Source organism: Melozone crissalis, unplaced genomic scaffold (assembly GCF_028551555.1).
Source record: "Melozone crissalis strain CALT ecotype California unplaced genomic scaffold, PUWL_Pcris_2 ptg000027l_1, whole genome shotgun sequence".
Taxonomy (NCBI): domain Eukaryota; kingdom Metazoa; phylum Chordata; class Aves; order Passeriformes; family Passerellidae; genus Melozone; species Melozone crissalis.
In genome coordinates this window covers 17,821,597-17,840,427 of record NW_026535805.1, presented here as the reverse complement: position 1 = coordinate 17,840,427, position 18,831 = coordinate 17,821,597, and the positions used below count along the sequence as shown (strand labels likewise).

At 40.0% G+C, this 18,831-nt stretch overlaps 1 protein-coding gene across 1 annotated transcript in view; it reads right to left on the bottom strand.

Moving 5' to 3' along the window:
* Positions 1-1,458: 1,458 nt before the first annotated feature.
* LOC128939499 (opsin-5-like) overlaps positions 1,459-18,831 on the bottom strand; it is a 29,108-nt gene continuing 11,735 nt past the window's right edge. Inside the window, exons 4-7 of the mRNA XM_054280499.1 lie at positions 7,138-7,237; positions 5,681-5,785; positions 2,574-2,797; positions 1,459-1,899 (exon numbers count right to left, since the gene is read on the bottom strand). Coding sequence (XP_054136474.1) covers positions 1,459-1,899; positions 2,574-2,797; positions 5,681-5,785; positions 7,138-7,237 — 870 coding nt within the window. The remainder of the gene's footprint in view (positions 1,900-2,573; positions 2,798-5,680; positions 5,786-7,137; positions 7,238-18,831) is intronic.

The following is an 18,831-nucleotide window of genomic DNA, read 5'->3' as shown; positions in this document are numbered from 1 at the left end:
GTCTGGCAACTGATTTAGGCCTACAGTATAGCTGTTTAAATCATTATCATTAATTGCTACTTAGTTGGATTTTAAAAAAGTCACTTTTTACCCATAGGTAGGTAACAAAATTTTCTTTAGAAGTAAAAGTGGAGTGTTGAATTCTATTTTGTAAATAGCTCTGATGCTACCCCTCATCAGTACTCTTAAAACCTAAGTCAGTTTTGGTTTCATTACCTGTACATATCTTGGTCCACCTTCAGAGGAAGGTAGAAAAACAATCAGTTTGGAGACAGATCAGTAAAATCAAATTAGCTTTCCTGAATCAGAATGCCACAGCCAGGCCCTGCTCACCAGGAAGGTCAGTGGGGATGGGAATAATTCTGCAAACCAATGAAGAAAATGTGAAGCCATTGCTCAGACTTACAGTAACTAGAAAATACCAGACTAGTATTTTCAATGTATTACAACTCCTAGTCCTTGCATAGACACACACAGAGTCAGGCACAGGCCACCAGAGGATGGCCTATGAAGACAGGCAGAGAGCTGGAGCTTGTTACTCTGGAGAAGGCTTTGGGGAAACCTCACAGCAGCCTTCCAGAACGAAAGGGGAGCCTATAAGAAAGATGGAGAGGGACTTTTTACAAGTGATAGGACAAGGGGGAAACACTTTAAACTGGAAAACTGTAGGTTTAGATCAGATATTAGGAAGAAATTCTTCACTAAAATTCTTCACACTGCAACAGGTTGCCCAGGGAACTGTGGGTTCTCCATCCATGGAAGCATTCAAGGCCAGGCAGGAAGGGGCTCTGAGCGACCTGGCCTAGTGGAAGGTGTACCTGCCTATGGCACGGGGGTTGGAATGAGGAAATGTATAAGGTTCCTTCCAATACAAAGTATTCTCTGATCCTGTGATCAGACACACTCCCATGAGGTGCCTGTGAGGTCCGGGAGCCCTATAATGGGCACACCTGCAGGGGGTAGAAGGCTTTTTCCACCACCTTGCAGCCTTTGGAGCTGTAGCAGCTCCACAGCAATCTCAGCAGGGCCAGTCTTCTCCTACAGCCATGGCTGTGAAGTACCACAGAGTTAAAACAATCACCTATGTCTGTGACTGTTAAAGAGCAAAAGACATTCTTGGAACTGTAGTCCAGAATTGATAACATTTGGATAGGAAATGATTAGTTAATTTTCCTAGCTAATGCCTGCTCTCCTGAAGTCAGTCTTTCTTTTCCTGCATGCATGTGAAATTAAGTGTTTCTGGCACTGGGTGTGCTGCCCACATTTTAATGTTCTTTGGAGCATTTTGTACCTACATAGAAGGAAAATATCCTTTTACCATCTGATTTGCTTGAGTTGTATAGTCATCAGTGGTACAGCAAGAAACAGATGGAATGGGAATTAGTAAATTACTCAAGTGCTGCTCTGTAGACGGTCTTCCTGAACACAAAGTGTGTGTGCATTAAACAGCCACAAAACTTACAATCTATCACATTCAATATTGGGGTTATTGGATGGTGTATCAAAAATACCAAAATACACTTCCCTGTTTGCTGGAGGTGGGGTGTTGGTTGGGCTTCCCACCCCAGAATCAGGACTTGGTGCAGGGTGCATTTCTGGTGCATACTTCTCTTCTTTCTGAGAAGGCTGTGGCTGCTTTGGTTTGAGGTTTTTGAAACGTTTGAGCTTCACAGGGTCCTTGGCTTCCTTGGCACAATGGAACAAGATGAAAATGTCCCTTCGAAATTTAGAGCTCATTCCAAAGTAGATAATGGGGTTGTAGAAGCTGGCAGACTTAGCAAACAAACTGGCAAGGATGCTGGTGAGGTTGGGCACAGGGTGACCATAGGCAGACCATATAGAGATGACAGCATAGGGTGACCAGGCAATAATGAAGGCTGTGCAAATGACAATAGAGACCTAAAAGACAGAAGAAGAATAACGTTAAATCTATTTTGGAAGATAACATTAGGGGAGCAAAACACTGAGAATAGTAACTTGAACACTTGCTGGAAGGGAAAGGTCTGGATTGCCCTGAAGTTATGGCTTATAGGAGAATATGAACAAAGAAATAGTTTGCTTTGACGAAGCCAGGAAGACCTAGGAGCTATGTATTGAATTTTGTCATGGTGGTGTGGTTAAGAAATGCCTCATCTAACAGAATGAAAATAGCTGCATTCCCATATGTTTATATGAATACAGAGGGTTTCAGGTAGACTTAACTAAACAGTGAGTAAACTGAAATCTGCACTCTAAACTGCACTCTAAATTCTGAGTATGCTCAGGAGTAGTGTAACTTCTGAAAGAAAAGAGCATATGCCAAACCATATTTTTGGGGTTTGTGCTGTAAAACGAGCTCCAATTATATTTAGATTATTTTTCAAATGTGATGTAGCACCAATATTAACCAACTGATGCAGTAGAAATTTTAACAAACTGCATATTCTTCACTGACTTCAGACTCTGTCACTAGAGTTATAAAGAAATGAAATGCAATTGATTGGTTTTATTCTCTTCTGTTCTAGCTGAGATCAATTTTTGGAAAGACAGATTTCATTGACATGAATCCCACCCGGTATGAAACCCAAACTCACCCTGGTGACGTCCCGCTCTATTCTCCTCTGTCTGTCTGTGGGATCACCCAGTCCTGTCAATGCATGGCTTAGTTTGACCGTGTTGATGATGGACACATATGAGAAGACCATGACTGAGACAGGCAGGAAAAAGCAGCAGATAAAAATGGAGATGATGTAGGACTTGTAGATTGTAGAGAAGTTGGCTTTTGCCCAGTCTATCTCACATGTGCCATACATGCGATCTGGAAAGCAAGAATAAGAAGTTGGTTAGCATTTTTAGAATATTGATCTGCTTTTGAGCAATAATTTATTAGTTAAAATGCTGTATTTTTCTTCTGTCAAGCACTACAGAATGGATCTTTCTGATTTAATGAGACATGACATTACTTCCTACATAAACAATTTTTCAAGACCATTTAGACTGTAACAAATTTTAATGTGTATTATCATTCTGTTGAGTTTGTAACTGCCAGAGTAAATCCATAATGCACAAACTGTTGTTTCAGGATAGGAAACTGTGACACTTTATTAAAAAAATAATTTATATCCTTGAGTGATATGTACTCTTATTTGTCTTAATACTCTACATAGTAACTTCCTAAGATGAGCTCTGTTACAGCATTACAAGAAATTCATTGACAGCATGCCAAATGTAAAAAGTCACTACTTACATAACTAAGCAGGAAATAAAAAAATCGAGGCTTCTTGAGGTAATGGATGTTCTCTCTGCAGTGAGAGCCATGAGACTAAATTGATACAGCTAATGATAAAGATTATGAGAAGACAAAACATATAAATACTTAGAAAGATATGAGACCTTTCAATAAATGGGAAACACACAGTCCTGCAACACAGAGATGCAGGTTTTTAAAATGAAGTCAGGCAGATTGCAGGGTCTACCACTTGTGAGACAAGAGCTGACCAGGGGCTTAAGGAAAAGGCAGTGGGAATAATGTGTAGTCTCTGGCTCAAACACTTTTATGAATTACAGTTGACTTCTTTAGGTCTCCTGATGTGTTTGCAAAGATGACCTCATAGAAAACTTGAATTCTATAACCTTAGAGGTTTTTCTATAGATTGTGAATTGTGAATTTTTCTTTTTAAGTGGAAAAAGCTGTGGCAGCAAATAGAATTACAAATATATAAAGCATGAATCAAAATTAGGAAAGTCAAGTATTAACAGGTCCCAGAGATACAATACAGGTGAAGACTACATGGTTTAGCAGCAGATATCTCCTTAATATCCAGTGGTAATTTTGAAGAAAACAAATTCCCTTAATTCCTCATAGGTAATAGGAGATTTAAACAGGAGGAATTAAATGAGCAAAACGTCAAAATCTCTTTCATGATTCTCATCAAAAAGAGCTCAGTATTTTTATCACCAAAATCTCTAGATGTTGCTGTCTGAATGTGTTCTGTAATAGAAATAGATTTTTCTCTCCTTTGCCTTTTCCGTCAGTAGACCTCAAGATTCAAAAATATAGCCATAAAATCTGGCTTAATTCTGGGTTTCTGCTTTTGAAAACTTTTGCCTGAAAAATGAAACCAGCCTTCAGATGACAGGAGAAGAAAATCCAGCAGATTTTCCGCAAGTCAGAATTCAGAGCTATTCCCCCTCCACTGGGACAAACAAAGTGGCTTTCCCAAAAACTGGTGGGGTCCTGGGGGCCCCTGAAGATATTGTGTAGTTGTGAAAGGCTGAGGCAGCCAGCTGTAACGTGCTGTGCTCTGCTGGTGCCTGCTGCTGGACTTGCTGCTGCTGGGCTCCCACATCTCTGTGGGTGCCCTCACTGGACGTGTGTTCAGAGACAGCCCTGGAACCCTGAATTGCTGTGAGTCTCAGTAGGGGAAAGCACTCCTAGAAGCAGTCTTGAAAACCACTGCCAAGGAATTGATTTCAAACAGGGTCCATGGAGGAACTTGAATGTCCTGACAAAGTAGTGTTGCCCAAAAAGTCCCTGGCTCCAGTTTAAGGCCAAAACCAGACATCAGAAGTACCCCTATAAATGAAGAGCTGGCGGATTAATGTAAAAAGAAAATAGATCACCAGAAGATACACAGAAAATTACCAGTCAAAACCAACCAAGTTTATGACAGTCCAGAATGCAAAAATATGACGCAGAATTCACACAGTCTAATAAACAGTGTGAATTAGTCTCAAACCAAAGGTCCATTGAGTCAAATATCTTGGGAGTATTTTGTTTTGTGAAGGATAGAACATTTAACCAACCATAGGATGGCTGCTTTTCTCACACCCATACTTCAAGGGTCCAGAGATATCTCAAAGCTTACACATTTAGTAAATAAGAGAATATATACACATAGCTGCTTCAGTAAGTCTCCACAAATTTCATGACTTCTCAAAGAATGCAGAGGCCTACGGAATCCAGACGGGTAACTGCTGGACAATGTCAGTCACATGATTTCAGTTGTTGGGACTTCTGTATCATTACCATTTGTTCCTAGATATTTGGTTTGTCCAATTCTTACAGGCTTAAATTGAGGCAATTTCTCCCTCTTTCCCCCTTGAAGAAATTTTCTGGTCTGTCACATGCCTTAGGCACTGAATTTCTACAGAGTTCACTACACAAATTTTTTCCTTTTTTCCCTCACCCTCCCTTTTTGATATGGCCTTATCTTGCACCCTAATTCTTTCTTGGACTCAAAAACTTTCCAACACTTCAAGTTCCTTTGCTACGTAAATTTTCATATTTTCAACAAATTGTTTTGCCAGATCTTTCTGGCTTGTCTTATTATAGTTTCAAGTTTAACTTGCTGGAACTTGTGTTCTTTGCTAGTTTCCTAAACTTGACAGTTTTTGAAGGATATCTTTTGATAGTTTTCTTTATCTCACTCTTTAACCATGCCAAGTATTTCTGGCCTCTCTTTTTCCACAGGCAATATGCACTTGGTCCAAGTCTTTCCTGTGATATCTTAAAAAAAAATCTCTTTATAGCTGATACCAAAGCAGGCAATGCTCTGCACCTATGTCACGCACAATGAATGATTTCCTCAGTTCCACTGATAATCGGTCTGGTTTATCACAAACAGCAAGGAAGAAAGGTAAGTTTATCTTTGTCAAGTGGAGAGGTGCCAGGTAAGTACAACTGAGAGATACCTGTTACCTGTATAACTGCCCCAGCCGAGCAATGGAGCTGCAGACCAGAAGAAAGCGGCCACCCAAATGAGAACCAGAGCCACCGACATGCTGCTGTTGCTGATGCAGTGACCTGCAATGGGCATGCCTGGGTCAGAAAATAGTACTTGGAAAGGCAAACATATCTCTGAAATCCAAATGTACTCCTATACCACCAGCTAATAAGTAAAACAGCTATTAAAAAATTAAGGTAGAAAAATGTATATTCATAAGAAAAGCTTGATTTTGAAAGCATCTGTCAGTCTTGTGTTCGCACTGAAGAGTGGAAATGAATGTTTTTTAAGCAGGAGACAATGAATTTGTTGAGAGCTCTGGCACTGGTGAATTTTGTGTTAGACTAATGCTTTGTAATTTTGTAAAATGCAGGATGCAGTTGTATTTTACATACAAATTAACAAGATAAATCTAAATTCAGGGGATTTTCTTACTGACATCTAGGTTTTTTCCTGTTAAAAAGGAGAAACTAGTCCAGCCTGTATTCACCATTTGATACAAAAGGTTCAATCTATCCTGCTGTTGCCATACACTGTGGTTATTTTTTCATTTATGTGGGAAATATTTATGCATCCACCAATGTTTGTTCCTCAACATTTCTGTAACATTATACTGAGTACTTGCTCAAATTGAGATTCATACATAAATTATGCACACCGTCAGATGGATAAGTGGTAGAGCTTCACAAAAGAGAACTGTGGGTTTTGAATATGACTTCTTAACAGGGAATGAATAGAAGATGTAGGATTACATCACAGCAAAACTCTATCAGCTCCAGCAGCAGTTCATGCTGAAAGTTAGCTTCAACAAGTCTATCATTGCACCCAACTGCGGAAGAAATTTCTGTGGAAAAAATTACCACCCTGCAGAAGTTCTTATCACAGCAAATGCTCCTTGTGCTAGTAAAGAGAAAAACTCATCTGATGCAGCCCATGTACTTGCACATGCTTTCCCTGCAGACATTGATAGGCTCCTGCCCGAAAGGTGGTGCAAGCAACTTGCAACAAAGGCATGAAAATTGATCTGATCCCTGACCAGAAACTTCTCAAACTTCATCTCATAGAAGAGTGAATATTTTTCAGTGAGATCCAGACCAGGATGTATAACTTAGGAGCTTGTATAACTTATCATTTGAGTGACATTTTGAGGAGTACAGAGGGTCAGCAGTATACCTGGGGTATCTTTGGCACAAGGGTGAATTTACCCATGGTGACCCAAGCACACTTGTAATAACTTGGCTTTTACTGGAGTTAACCCTGAAGGATTCTATGAGAACATGTTTGTAATGTAAATGACTGTATTATGTTCTGGTTTTCAATGTGTTTAATTTATATTTAGTATAGCCTGCCTGACTGATAATAGTGACTGAGAGAAGTACGGATTTGCACCAGGTTCAGTGAAGGCAGAACTGGACTTGCCTTTATTCCTTACCTCTCTCAGGATGGCAGCCCTTGATATAGCGTGTCACACTGATCACTGTAAGGGTATTAATGCTAGCCAGGCCAAAGAGAAGTGTCAGGAAGCCATCAACCTGAAAAACAAAGCAGTACAGGATGTACTGTTACTGCAGAGAGTTGAGGGGGAAAAGAACCACAGGAATTTCTCCTGTCATTTTCATGTTAATGAACTTGAAAGTTTTTCCAGAAACCCAACTATCAGGGAAATGTAAAATGTCAGGTGCAGTTATCTTCTATAGGATCAGTGAGCAAGTAAATGTTCAAAAATTATATAAGTGGTCTGTCATGTACATACAATAAGCAAGCAAGCACACCCTTACATCTTCCCTTAAATGACTTGTTAAATGAAGGAGAAAAACTTTTAACTGGAAAGAAGAAAAGCCCTGAACATGCAAAAATGCCTGGATGCAGCTGCCCTGCTTGTACAGAACAAACATGCAAACTGATCCTAAGAAATTTAGGCCAAATATGGAAGAACTAGGAGGTTCTCACTCAGGCTGGGCTGAGTGAGAAAAATTTTTTTTCTTTTTTTTAATAGACCCCAAAACCTAAATAGATGCAGTAGATTGAGTCTCAATGGCTGGTGTTGCTGGGTGCCTGCTATTTCTGAAGCCCTGATCCTCATCCCCTGGCTGTGACGCAGGCAGAGCCGTGCAGCTCTGTGGCTCCTGGTGACATCAGTGCCTCAGCCATGTCCTGGGGTGGCCACAGCTCTGTGAGCCTTATAACCAGGTATAACCAGGAAGTTCTGTCACCTATAGCAGACACGGATGCAGCCATCTGCTAGGGAGCACTCTGTGGCTGGGAAATGATCCAGGCAAAATGCTGACAGCCAGTCCCTTAGTTTTTTGGAATCTTGCAACAATATATTAAACTGTCCAGAGCAGAGGAGCTCTTGGAGGTGCCAGTTTTACACCTAGTGAAGCAAGAATATTAAGCGTCTCTGGACAGTAACTTGGCATTAAAATACTGAAAGTTTTGGCAGAAAGGCACATCATTATTCTACGGAACAAACTCTGCCTTTGTATGAATGGGCACAACTCCTGTGGAATTCTGTTTATGCCAGCACAGAATCTGGGGCTTTATCCAGGCTTAAATCTAAGATCCTGGCAGATTGTATAAATTTGGTGAAGGGTTAGAAAAGGGACAACTTCATCACTTCTTTCACTGGTGCTTTTCCTTACTACCAGTGTCCTCATATTGATACTAAATACTTCTTTTTGCCATCTTTTACAGACCCACCACATTTTAAACACATGCAAGGCTTGCTACTACACAATCTACACTCTGATTAGAGTCAGCTCATGCTTAGTGTAGGAATGCAACCATGTTTAAAACAGACTTTTTTGGAAGTCTCAGCTACTTGCTAGAAGCTGCACTTGACTGAATTTGGCCTGCTGTGTGCTGTGGATGTTGGTGAAATACCTGGATATGTAAATGTGCTCTGCATTTCATTATCCTTACTGGTGCAAACAGCTGCCACCTCTCCATTTGCTCTAACAATGCTTCATAGATGCGGAAAACACAATGACCATAATCTTAAGGAATTGCACTAGTTATTAGATTAGAAAGGAAGCAGTATTTCAACAAGAATGCAAATGAACACTTTGAAATTAAGCCTAAAGAGCTATGAGATTGAATACTAAAAGAGCAGAACAGCCTTCTCACTGTGTATCATAGGCCTATGTTAAAAGCAGGGGAGTTTTTCTGAAATAGATCTGTTTGTTTTATCACTGGCAGATGTGGCCATTTTTCTCCTACCCTCCTTCCCTGATGTCAGACCAAAGAGAGACAATTATATCAAGTGGTCATTTCAAACAGCATTTGAGCACATCTACAAGGGAGGAAGGTGGGTCTAAAAATACACTCTTGGCCTTTAAGATGCTGTCATCATAAGAAAGAAAAGCCTAAATGTTTTCTTTGGAGTGGTGCCTTGCTAAAAAAATGTGGTTTTACGTAAATCAACATAGTTCATAGGATTGAGCCATTGTCAGTACCAGATCTTGTTTGCTTACTATTTCATACCAGCATTTCATCAGACCTTCTGCAGGTGTGGGGGCTACCACCAGAGATGTTACCAGGGCCAAATGGCTTGTAAGTGGCTAAGTGGCAGCAGCAGCCTCCCAAGGCAGCTGTCACTGCTTCCATGCTGGCCACAGGCTTGGTGGCTTGGGAACAGTGACAGTGGGAAACATTATGAAGCAGAGGGAGCTCTGGATGAAATGAATAAAGGAGGTAAATGGTGGCTCTCAAACTGCAGAACAGCCCATACAGCAGCCACAGCATCTGGAACATTTAACCACGAGAGACCATCCAACAGGCTGCTTTGGGAGCATGATGCTCAGACCACTCTTGTCCCAAACTTTTATTGGCAGCAAGTGGCTTTTGAGCCCTACTATGCATAAACCATTTCCCAGCAAGTTTGTCAATGCTGCAACCCTTTTATGTCATTGTCACTTAGACATATGTCCTCAGAAGAAAACAAGTGATCTTCCTCTAGATATAGCCAATTTACTTTAAGCTTACACCTACTAGATTTGGAAGAAACATCTCTGCTACTTTTTCTGCTCTTGAACAGACAGCACTGACTGTAGGTAGTAAGGCAACTGCTAGGCACCCAAGTAAATAACAACAGAAAAACTGCTTTAACATAGTCCCAATTTCTATAGACAGAGATTAATAGCTGCATGTTACAAAAATATGTGATAATTTCAGTTTTCTGCATCTTTAAACATATATGGAATGACAGCCAAGGAAATACTAGAATAGAAAATAACATTTCATTACTTTGGAAGAAGATTGATGCTCTTCCCCTTACACAGTTCTGGTTTTTCTTTTATTCTACCCCCCAGCCAGCTCCTTCCTTCCATAGCCATAATACTTCTTCCATTTCTGTTTAATGCAATTTTTTCCTTCCTATTATTGTGATCAAATAGCAGCAGTGTTAACAGGCAGTAATGAATTCTGACATAAACACAAAGTTGATTGCACGGTAATTTTAATACACCAGCTTTCCCTTTTACCCATTAAGAAGCAGAAGTAGATTAGCAATTTTAAAAGCTTCTCTCAGTGCCCTACCAGCATTACTCCCTTGGCTATATAGATATGCATGGAAGGTGCTCATTATCTTTATGCTGCCTGGAAGCTAAGACACAACTGAGGAAAAAATTGTGGTTTTTTTCTGCTTTGCACTTGTGCCTGACTTTAAATCTCACTAATGCTCTTGGAGCACTATTTACAACCCACAATACATAGAGCTCCTACTGCATGCAAATTCATTTGCTTCAACACAGAGAGAGTTAGGAATCCCCAGTGCACTATGAAATTTTTAGCTGTGAGCTTGGGTGTGCCTCACTTTTGCTAACTTTAATTCTTATGAATCCCTACTGATTCATAAGGGTTGTCTTCATTTAAAGCACAGTAAAATATAACCTATTGTTCATAATATTGGATTAATCAAGGTTTAATTGCACAAAAGCAGATTGCCAAAATAGCTATTACTTTTCACTTTGGAACAAAACATTGATCTCACCAGCCACAAAGGCTGCCTCACTCCCTCCTCTGGCCAACTGATAAATCTGTTGCAATTTCCCAAAATCCATTTGTTTCCCTTCAGAACCATGGCATCCTGTATTTTTCTTCTATTGAAAATGAGATAGCGAATATGTAAAGAAAAGCATAAACTTCAAACAGGGATTATTTGCCCACAGCATATACTTAAAGTTGCCACAACAAGCTGTCTCAGAATTACTAATTTTTAAATACAAATCAGATTATTTTGAATAATTAGATAATGGCAATAAACCTCATTCAACATCAAGAAATGAAAAAGCACTTAAATCAATCTTCAAGAAACACATTTGTAAAAGCAAATGTAGATACCTTGGAATAGATATTTTAAAATTAAAAACTTAATTTTAAATTTAACAATTTCTTAAAGTTTGAAGTAAATGCAAAAATGTTCCACTTGAGTCTGATGACAAAGTAATTCTCCCATCTCTCAGATATACTATGATGTGTCTACTGGACTACACTAACTCTTTAGTCACAGATGTTCTAGAAGGACTACTGAGTTCAATAATCAAAATTAGTCTTCACAAAAGACTACTTAAAACCCACAATGCATAGTGTTCCTAAAGCACTCAGTTTCTTTGAGATTTTCTACAATACAGGAGGTGAAAGAGACTTACCATTTACTACAGTTCCCACATCTTTTGCTCATGAGACATTTTTCTGGTATGTTTGCATCCTGCCTTTTAAAATGTCTCAGTAGGCTTCAAGGATAGCTATGCTTAGAGGTGATGGCATCAGCCCAAGTCATTGGAGGGCACTAACACCTCTATGTATAAGTAAACAATGAGAATTGATATGCTACAGGATTAGAGAGTTTAAACCATTAAGTGAGAGCATCAGACATTCAGTGTTTTGCATTCACAAAGTGATTAAATCTTTCTGTGGCTGGCATGTATTCTAAAGATAGAAAAATATGAATGCAGTATTTAGACTATACTGTGTCCAGATATGTAATTATGCTAACTATACTATATAGTTAATGTATGTTCAGTGCCACTATTACTATATGCAGGTTACATTTTGGCTTTAGTGAACCTGGGGAAGCCAGTTTCATCTACCAGGTTAATCAATTGAGGTTCAAGGTATGCTCACTTTGGGCTGACCTTTAGCTACTGTAGTTGCAGCTTCTCAGGCAACAATTTCTACTCCTGCCCCTATCAAGGAGCACATCTATGAATGCAAAAACCCCACCACTGGCAGGGATACCCTTGAAGGCATTGCATTTAATGAACAGATAGAAATTGCTTGCGGAATTTCCTCACACAGCCCCATCAGATAATAATCTTACTTCAAATATTCCATCTCCAAATACTTGGGAACACACCTGCTTCTAGCTCTGGGGAGATGCTGTGGAATCATAGCAGATTTATGCCTCTTGTGTCCCCCTGTGAAGAGTTAACGGGGAACATGTAGTTCATACCACTGCAGTGGATCTACACACAATGGCAAGATTCCCATCTTCAGGTTGAATTCTGAATTGCCATTGTCTTTCTGTGAATTAGTGTAAAGGGAAATTAAGAAGCACTAGATAGGAAAATCTAGCATTGCCCTTTGGGGACATGTGTGCTACATTGTAAAATTCTTTTCAGTGGGCCTGAGCCAAAACTCCTCTCCACTGTAGTGATGTTAATTCAGAGTCTACTTGTTTATTGTCAGCATCACCATTAATACAAACAAATAAATACACAGATAAAAGAAGAGTCACCTGTCTCATCTTTACATTACCATAGAAGACAAGGCTTAGCTTTGTGGACTGTAGATAACTGAAATCCATGCACATCATATTAAAATCACTTTCTTTTTTTTCCAAAGTATTTTCCATTTCAGAATATCATGTTAAATGTTTCTTGAAGTTTACACACCTCAAGGGAATCAGAGGTACCAATGTTCATGGACTTTGCCAGGACAGCCCAGAGACTACAAGTGACCCTACACATTCCCCAAAGTACAATGCTCTGTGCTGCTTCCCAACAAGGAGGAATCTGCTTACGTAGCCACCTTCAGATTTATACAAGGACATCTCTGACTCTTGGCTGAATGCCTAGAATTTAACTTGTTCTTCTGCTCAGGAAGGTCCTGGGCAAAAGGTGGGGCAGGTTAGTGGTGGTACCAGCTCAGCCTTAAGTGACCAAGACAGGAACATTTTCCTGTTATTTTCCTGAAAAAGCTGCATGACTACTAGCAGACCTCCTCTTAGGTTAATATTCTTGTCCCTTATGGATCCTGTACCAAAATAACAGAAGAGTCATAAGCATTTTCAAGGAGTCCTAGTAGACCAGGGAGAGCATGGAAGGAAGTAATAAAAAATAGTTTATTCTTGGCCTTAAAGACTGATCTGGAAACCCACAAGATGCAACATCATCCCTTTCTGCAGGGACAGTGGTGTTGAAGTCCTGGATGTCCTGTCATACACAGCCCATTGCAAGCAGCAGTCATCTTGTCATTGATTCGCTCAGCACAAGATCTAGGTCAGGACCTGATTTGCTTCCCAAGTACTATCAGTGTACTCACTTAATGGAATAAATTTTTGTGATAGAGAAGATGAGTACATGTGAGATAGAACTATAAAAATATTTACAAATTCTATCAGAGTGATATTTTAATTTCAGATGAAATTTTGTTTAAAAGCCAGTGAGAGGATGTGGCACACAGAGAGGAGTCAGAAGAATATTATTTGTTCAGCCCTATGGTGAGAAGATCATGAATGATGAAGGAGCAGTGGACAGCATTTTTTGAAAGAAAACATTTAATGTCTTCGACATCAGCACTGAAGGATGTGGAAGGCTACTATTTTCTACATAGAGATTTTAAAAAAGGGTATTTCAAAGCCCTCTGGGAGGAAAAGCAAGTACAGAAATCAATGTTTAGGCTTTGTAAGTTCCTGGTTCTGTAGGATCACTCAGGCAACGAATGCCCAATCCAGGCAGCAGTGTGGGGTTTGACACAGTGCTTGGGTGTCACAGCAGGGGCTACGTCAGACTTGTTAAAGAAGGAAACAGATAGTTTGGGCATTCATAAATCTTCACTACCAAATATATAACTTACCTAATTAGTCACAATTGACTGCAGAAATACTCATTTAGAGGAAAATGAAGGAAAACTCATGACTAATGAAAACTGGCGGAACTTCCCTGAAGTCACATTAGTTACACTGAAATGATCTTCTATGTTGCTAATGATTCTGTTTGTGCAAAGGCAGTCTTTTCCCCCTTGCCTGCAGATGAAGTATTTTTCTCATTAAAATTCAGCTCACAGATGTCTACATGAGTTGCCTTTACCTCTTTGACTGCAATGTATACACTCTTTAGATTATATGAAGGCAGATCAGAAAGAAATTGGGAAGACTCTGCAACTTTATATTTCACTATCCAAATCTCAGGTAGGCAAGGAAACAAGAATGAGGACACATTCCAGTGTTCATAACTGAGATATAAATTTGTTTCAGAAAAAGTGAAGGAAAAAAATTAATGGATGATGGAGCAATGTGAATGGGGGTTAGGCCGGAACAAGCCTGACAAATGCATACAGACCTTTGGCAGTAGTGGCTGTCTGTCCTCAGTAATCTCCCCAGCATCTGTACTGGGAAGGCAGTAAAACCTGTGAGGTTTAATTTTGGCCCTTCCCAATGCTTTTGTTACTGGACTTCGCATGGTTTGCAGACCTACCACTGGTCTCTCATCTTCCCAGAATGTGAGGGAGTACCACTCCACACAAAGTAATACTTTCTTGGTATTTATAAAACACATAAATTCACTAACCAAGTCAGAGAGTCAATGGTCTAGCTACATAAACAATTGGTTGGTTTGATGAGTTATATTAAATGGACAGAAATCAGGTGCTCCAAATTTACTCTGTTTATAAGAACATAAATGCCTTTAGAATTTTTGATTTATCAGACAATTTACAGAAGATTTTGTTAAAAGAGGAAAGTATTAATTCTCTGGTTCCTCCTCAGACAAGATTTAGCAATATTTTACAACCTATATATAGGAAAAGAGATAAATGCACGTTCGGAGAAAGGAAATGCTACCAATAAAGCACAAAAGAATTTATTCAAGATTAAAAGCCCTTCCCTTCACAACTTCTGTAAAGAGCCCATGCGTTTTCATCATACTTTTCTCAGCATTTCCTACTGTTGCAATTTTCTTTTTGGTGTTTCAGATATTCAGTTCTAATTTTTATAAAAGGTGGACATTATTTATTGGAGTGTCATGAGAGAGCCCTAGATATTTAATAACACCCAGAAAAAACACCCAAAAGTTTTTAAGGTGCTAGCAGGAGGGAGTGGCTGGAAGTTGAATCCCCAAAAAGGGGCAAGGGCCAATGTGCTCAGCTTTGCAGGCTTGGTCATTTGTCTTGGTGAGAGGAGGGTTGTGGCTCTGAGCTCTGCTCCTAGATTGGAGGTGGCAAAGCTGGGGAGCAAATGAGGCTCTGAAGGAAGCCAACAGAACAAGGGGATGGACGTGTTTCACCCTCTGCTTGATTTTTCATATTTTACTTTTCAACACAAAAGATTGTGATTCCTTGGTATTCACAGCCATTTCCTTCCCTTAACTGTACAAGACCTTTCAAAAATCAAACAGTGGCACTGTAAAAAAGCAGAGGGATTGCTGACCCATTCCCTCTTTACCCCCGCAGACTGTGTGGGAGAGTTGGATTCACTTTGGATCACAGAACCAGGACTATTCATTACAAGGGGGTGCCCAGCAATTGCTAAAGCAAATAAATACTGGGGCTAAAGACTAAAAGATGCTCCCTACATTAGTGTCAGACATCCATTGGAGGGAAGGGAACCCTCCTTATCCAACAGCAGCATTGTTAAATCAGGGATTTTGCACACCTAATTTAGCTTTTCTTAGACATCCCTATTTATCTGGGATTTCAGATGGCAACTTGATCAGCTACACCACCACAATCTGGAAAATCTGCTAATGTGCAAGATATCCCAGACATCTGTGGGCCACTTACTCCTCAATGCATACACACTAGAGTCTGATGTTTCCAGATAATTTTGACTTCCTGGCCACACCATCCCCTTTTGGGATGCCCACATTCCACAGATCTGGTGCTGTCAGGCAAACTGTGCATGAGTACATTAGGGCTTACAGAGTAGAGCAATACCTGTGTGCAGTGTGGGGCTTACTGCTGACCACCACATTGCCATGTGCTCCTGTCCAGGGTATGCCAGACAGGAGTAAAGTGCTGTGTGAAGCACGGAAGCACTGCAGAATTCAAACCCAGATTTCCTCCCTGCTTTGTAGTAAACCCAGAAGATGAAACAGCCATTTATCTCTCTTCTGCTCCCCTCAGTGTCTTTATTATTCTGCTCAACAAGAAGCAGCTTTGTGAGGCTGAAGGCAGGCCCTTGTGATGATGAGGGCAGGCTGCAGGGACAGAGTCAGTGTGAGCTGGATCCTGTCACACAAGCTACCCTGGCACTCACTAATACCTCAAATGGAACTTTTTAAAAAAATGGCTACTCCAGAGGATGTTTCTGTGCAGAGACAGATCTGCTTGGGATGCTCTGGCACCATCTGGCTGGCCAGATGGACTGGGAATATCTAGGCTGACAGCGAGGTGAGTACATCTGTGGTAACAGCGTCAGTCAGCATGTCAGGGACAGGGGGTATGTCCATGACCTGGAGATATCCACCTTGTGCTCTGGGATGCACAGCCCAGACACATCTTACATGTAAGAAACAGTCAGAAATAAGAAATTTGTTTTAAAAGAAGCCTATGCCAACAGGGTGAGCATGTGGTAAGAACAGTCATTCTTCTTGATCCTCATAGTAAAATCTTTAAGTGTTTGAAAAATTAATGTTTAAATAACCAAACTGCATTATCAAAAAATCATTTAAAAAAATTAGAAAAGTGAACTACTGGAAACAAATTTAAACTGAAGTATCAGGATTATGAAGGATTTCAAATTCTAAGGCACTCCATAGTCCATTCTTGTTTTCAGACATGTCTGCAATGTATCTATGGAGTTTAGGTAGGTTACAATCCTTTCCCTGCATTTAGAGGCCTCCCGAAATCTGCATCTTTTGTGTATTTGCCACGTGACTAAAAAATACAAGAAAAACTTTCTATCACTTGATAAATAAAGCTCAGAAGAAGCCATGTTTGCCTGTTGAGAATGAGTACTTCTCTACTTCCTACATGAACGTTTGCACACAATGTTACTTACAGGTTTCACTGCAACTTCTGGTTCAGCAGAACATACAAACAAAAAAATATGTGAAGGACAAAAATATATTCTGAGATAGTTTTTCACTAGGAATATGGTCAATAGGGGAACAGGTGGCTCTTGATCACTGGGTTACATTCCTTGACCTGAAATTCACCATATCAATCAGTTTACTTACTGATCATATTGGGAGAGGCTAAAAAATGGATGTGCCAGAGACTGACTGTCCTTCCTCTGTCCAGTTCAGGAATGAGACAGTGGTAGAGCAGAGGCATAAAAGTGAAAGCAGATTCCAAAACCCACCACTGTAAAACTGTATTTGTACAGAGCGTTCAGCAGAGGCAGCATTTGGATACAGATGTACCATGTAACTTCATTCCTGACAGCAGAGTCCTGTCAGACTCCAAAAATAATGTTTGGCATGAGAAAGAAAAGTATTGTTTCTTCCATACAGAGGAGGAGAACAGGAGAACTTCTCTCTGTCCCTTTCAGCAGGTATGCAGTGAGATTGTCCTGGTAGCTGGAGATAGATCTTTTGTTACAGAGAGTTTTCAAAGACCAGGCTGCTTTGAGAGAAGTACTCTTTGTCTGTCTTTTTCCCCACTCCCTTCAACCACAGCAGCTCAGGAATGGTGAACCTTAATGTTGAAAAATGTTACCTGAGGGCACAGGAGACCCGAGTCAGAGGAAAACAAAATAGTTATGTGGATTAAGTGAGGTGAGCTCATGAAATTTCTTCATAAACAGAAATGACAGGCTAGCTTGGGAAAATAAAATTTTCCTAAGTGTTCCTGACAGCAGAAACTGATCAATAGGAGCAAATGTGTAGTGAACCAGACAATGACAGAAAACCAAATAAGGCTATCCTCTGGACTCAGCCAAACAAACCAAGTAAGGGAAAACACACAGGCCATGCTAAGGAAAGAGCCATGCTCATGCATGCAAAGTGCCACCCCAGCTACTTGCAGAGGAGCCTGAGTGCATGAGGAGAGCCAGAGACACCAGCTTCAGCTGGTCCTGACAGAATGCATGGGCTTTACCTTCATGGCACAAAGCTCCTCATTCCTCATGTTCTACCTGTGAGACCCCTTCTAATAAAACTACAAACTCAGACTACAGCAATCCAAACACTATTGCTGTTCAACATTAAGCATTTTCAGAATTACCTTTGTGCTGGCTGCCCATGCACATGTGGATGATTTCACATCTCTTTTTTAATGTACAGAGGCTTCCTGCTATTTCAGCACAATATTCTTCCTAGAATCCAGCCACTCTATTTCCTTAGTCTATTTTTTCATCACTGGCTTCTCTTTTGTCAAGTTTGTTAATCAAGAAAATGGAAGCCAGGGTTTACACATGTGTTTGAGGTTCCCCAAGACAGCACAAAATCTTGATTGAAACAGGAATCCTACATGATGTTCTCTCAATAATCCATAACCAGCTTGACCACTCAACAAACCACAACAAATCCAAACTTAATTCAAAGTACAAAGTGACTTTTCCAGATTACCATTCATTTTAATTAGTATTAATAACAGTATAAATTCATATTTGGAAAGGTTCATGTTACTCTCTAGAGCCTACAGAGCACTACCAAAGCAGAAAATTTAATGTTTTGCAAATTAGTGTGTTAAGAAAAGCCAATGCATTATTAGCATCCTGCTCAAAGTCCTTGGATCCCAATACCTTAAAATTTTGCTTGATATCCAAACTTTACAAATGAATACTGTTTAAAGAAGATGCAAACCAAATTACTTAACACAGACTGACCAACAAAATATCTGGGTACTCTAAAAATGTTATGGACCATTTCTCCCCTTGAAAAAGCAGTTCAAGTACATTAAGATTAAGCACACATCCATCTCACAAAGTTCAAGCACCCCTCTAGCTTAATATTTTAAAATCTTA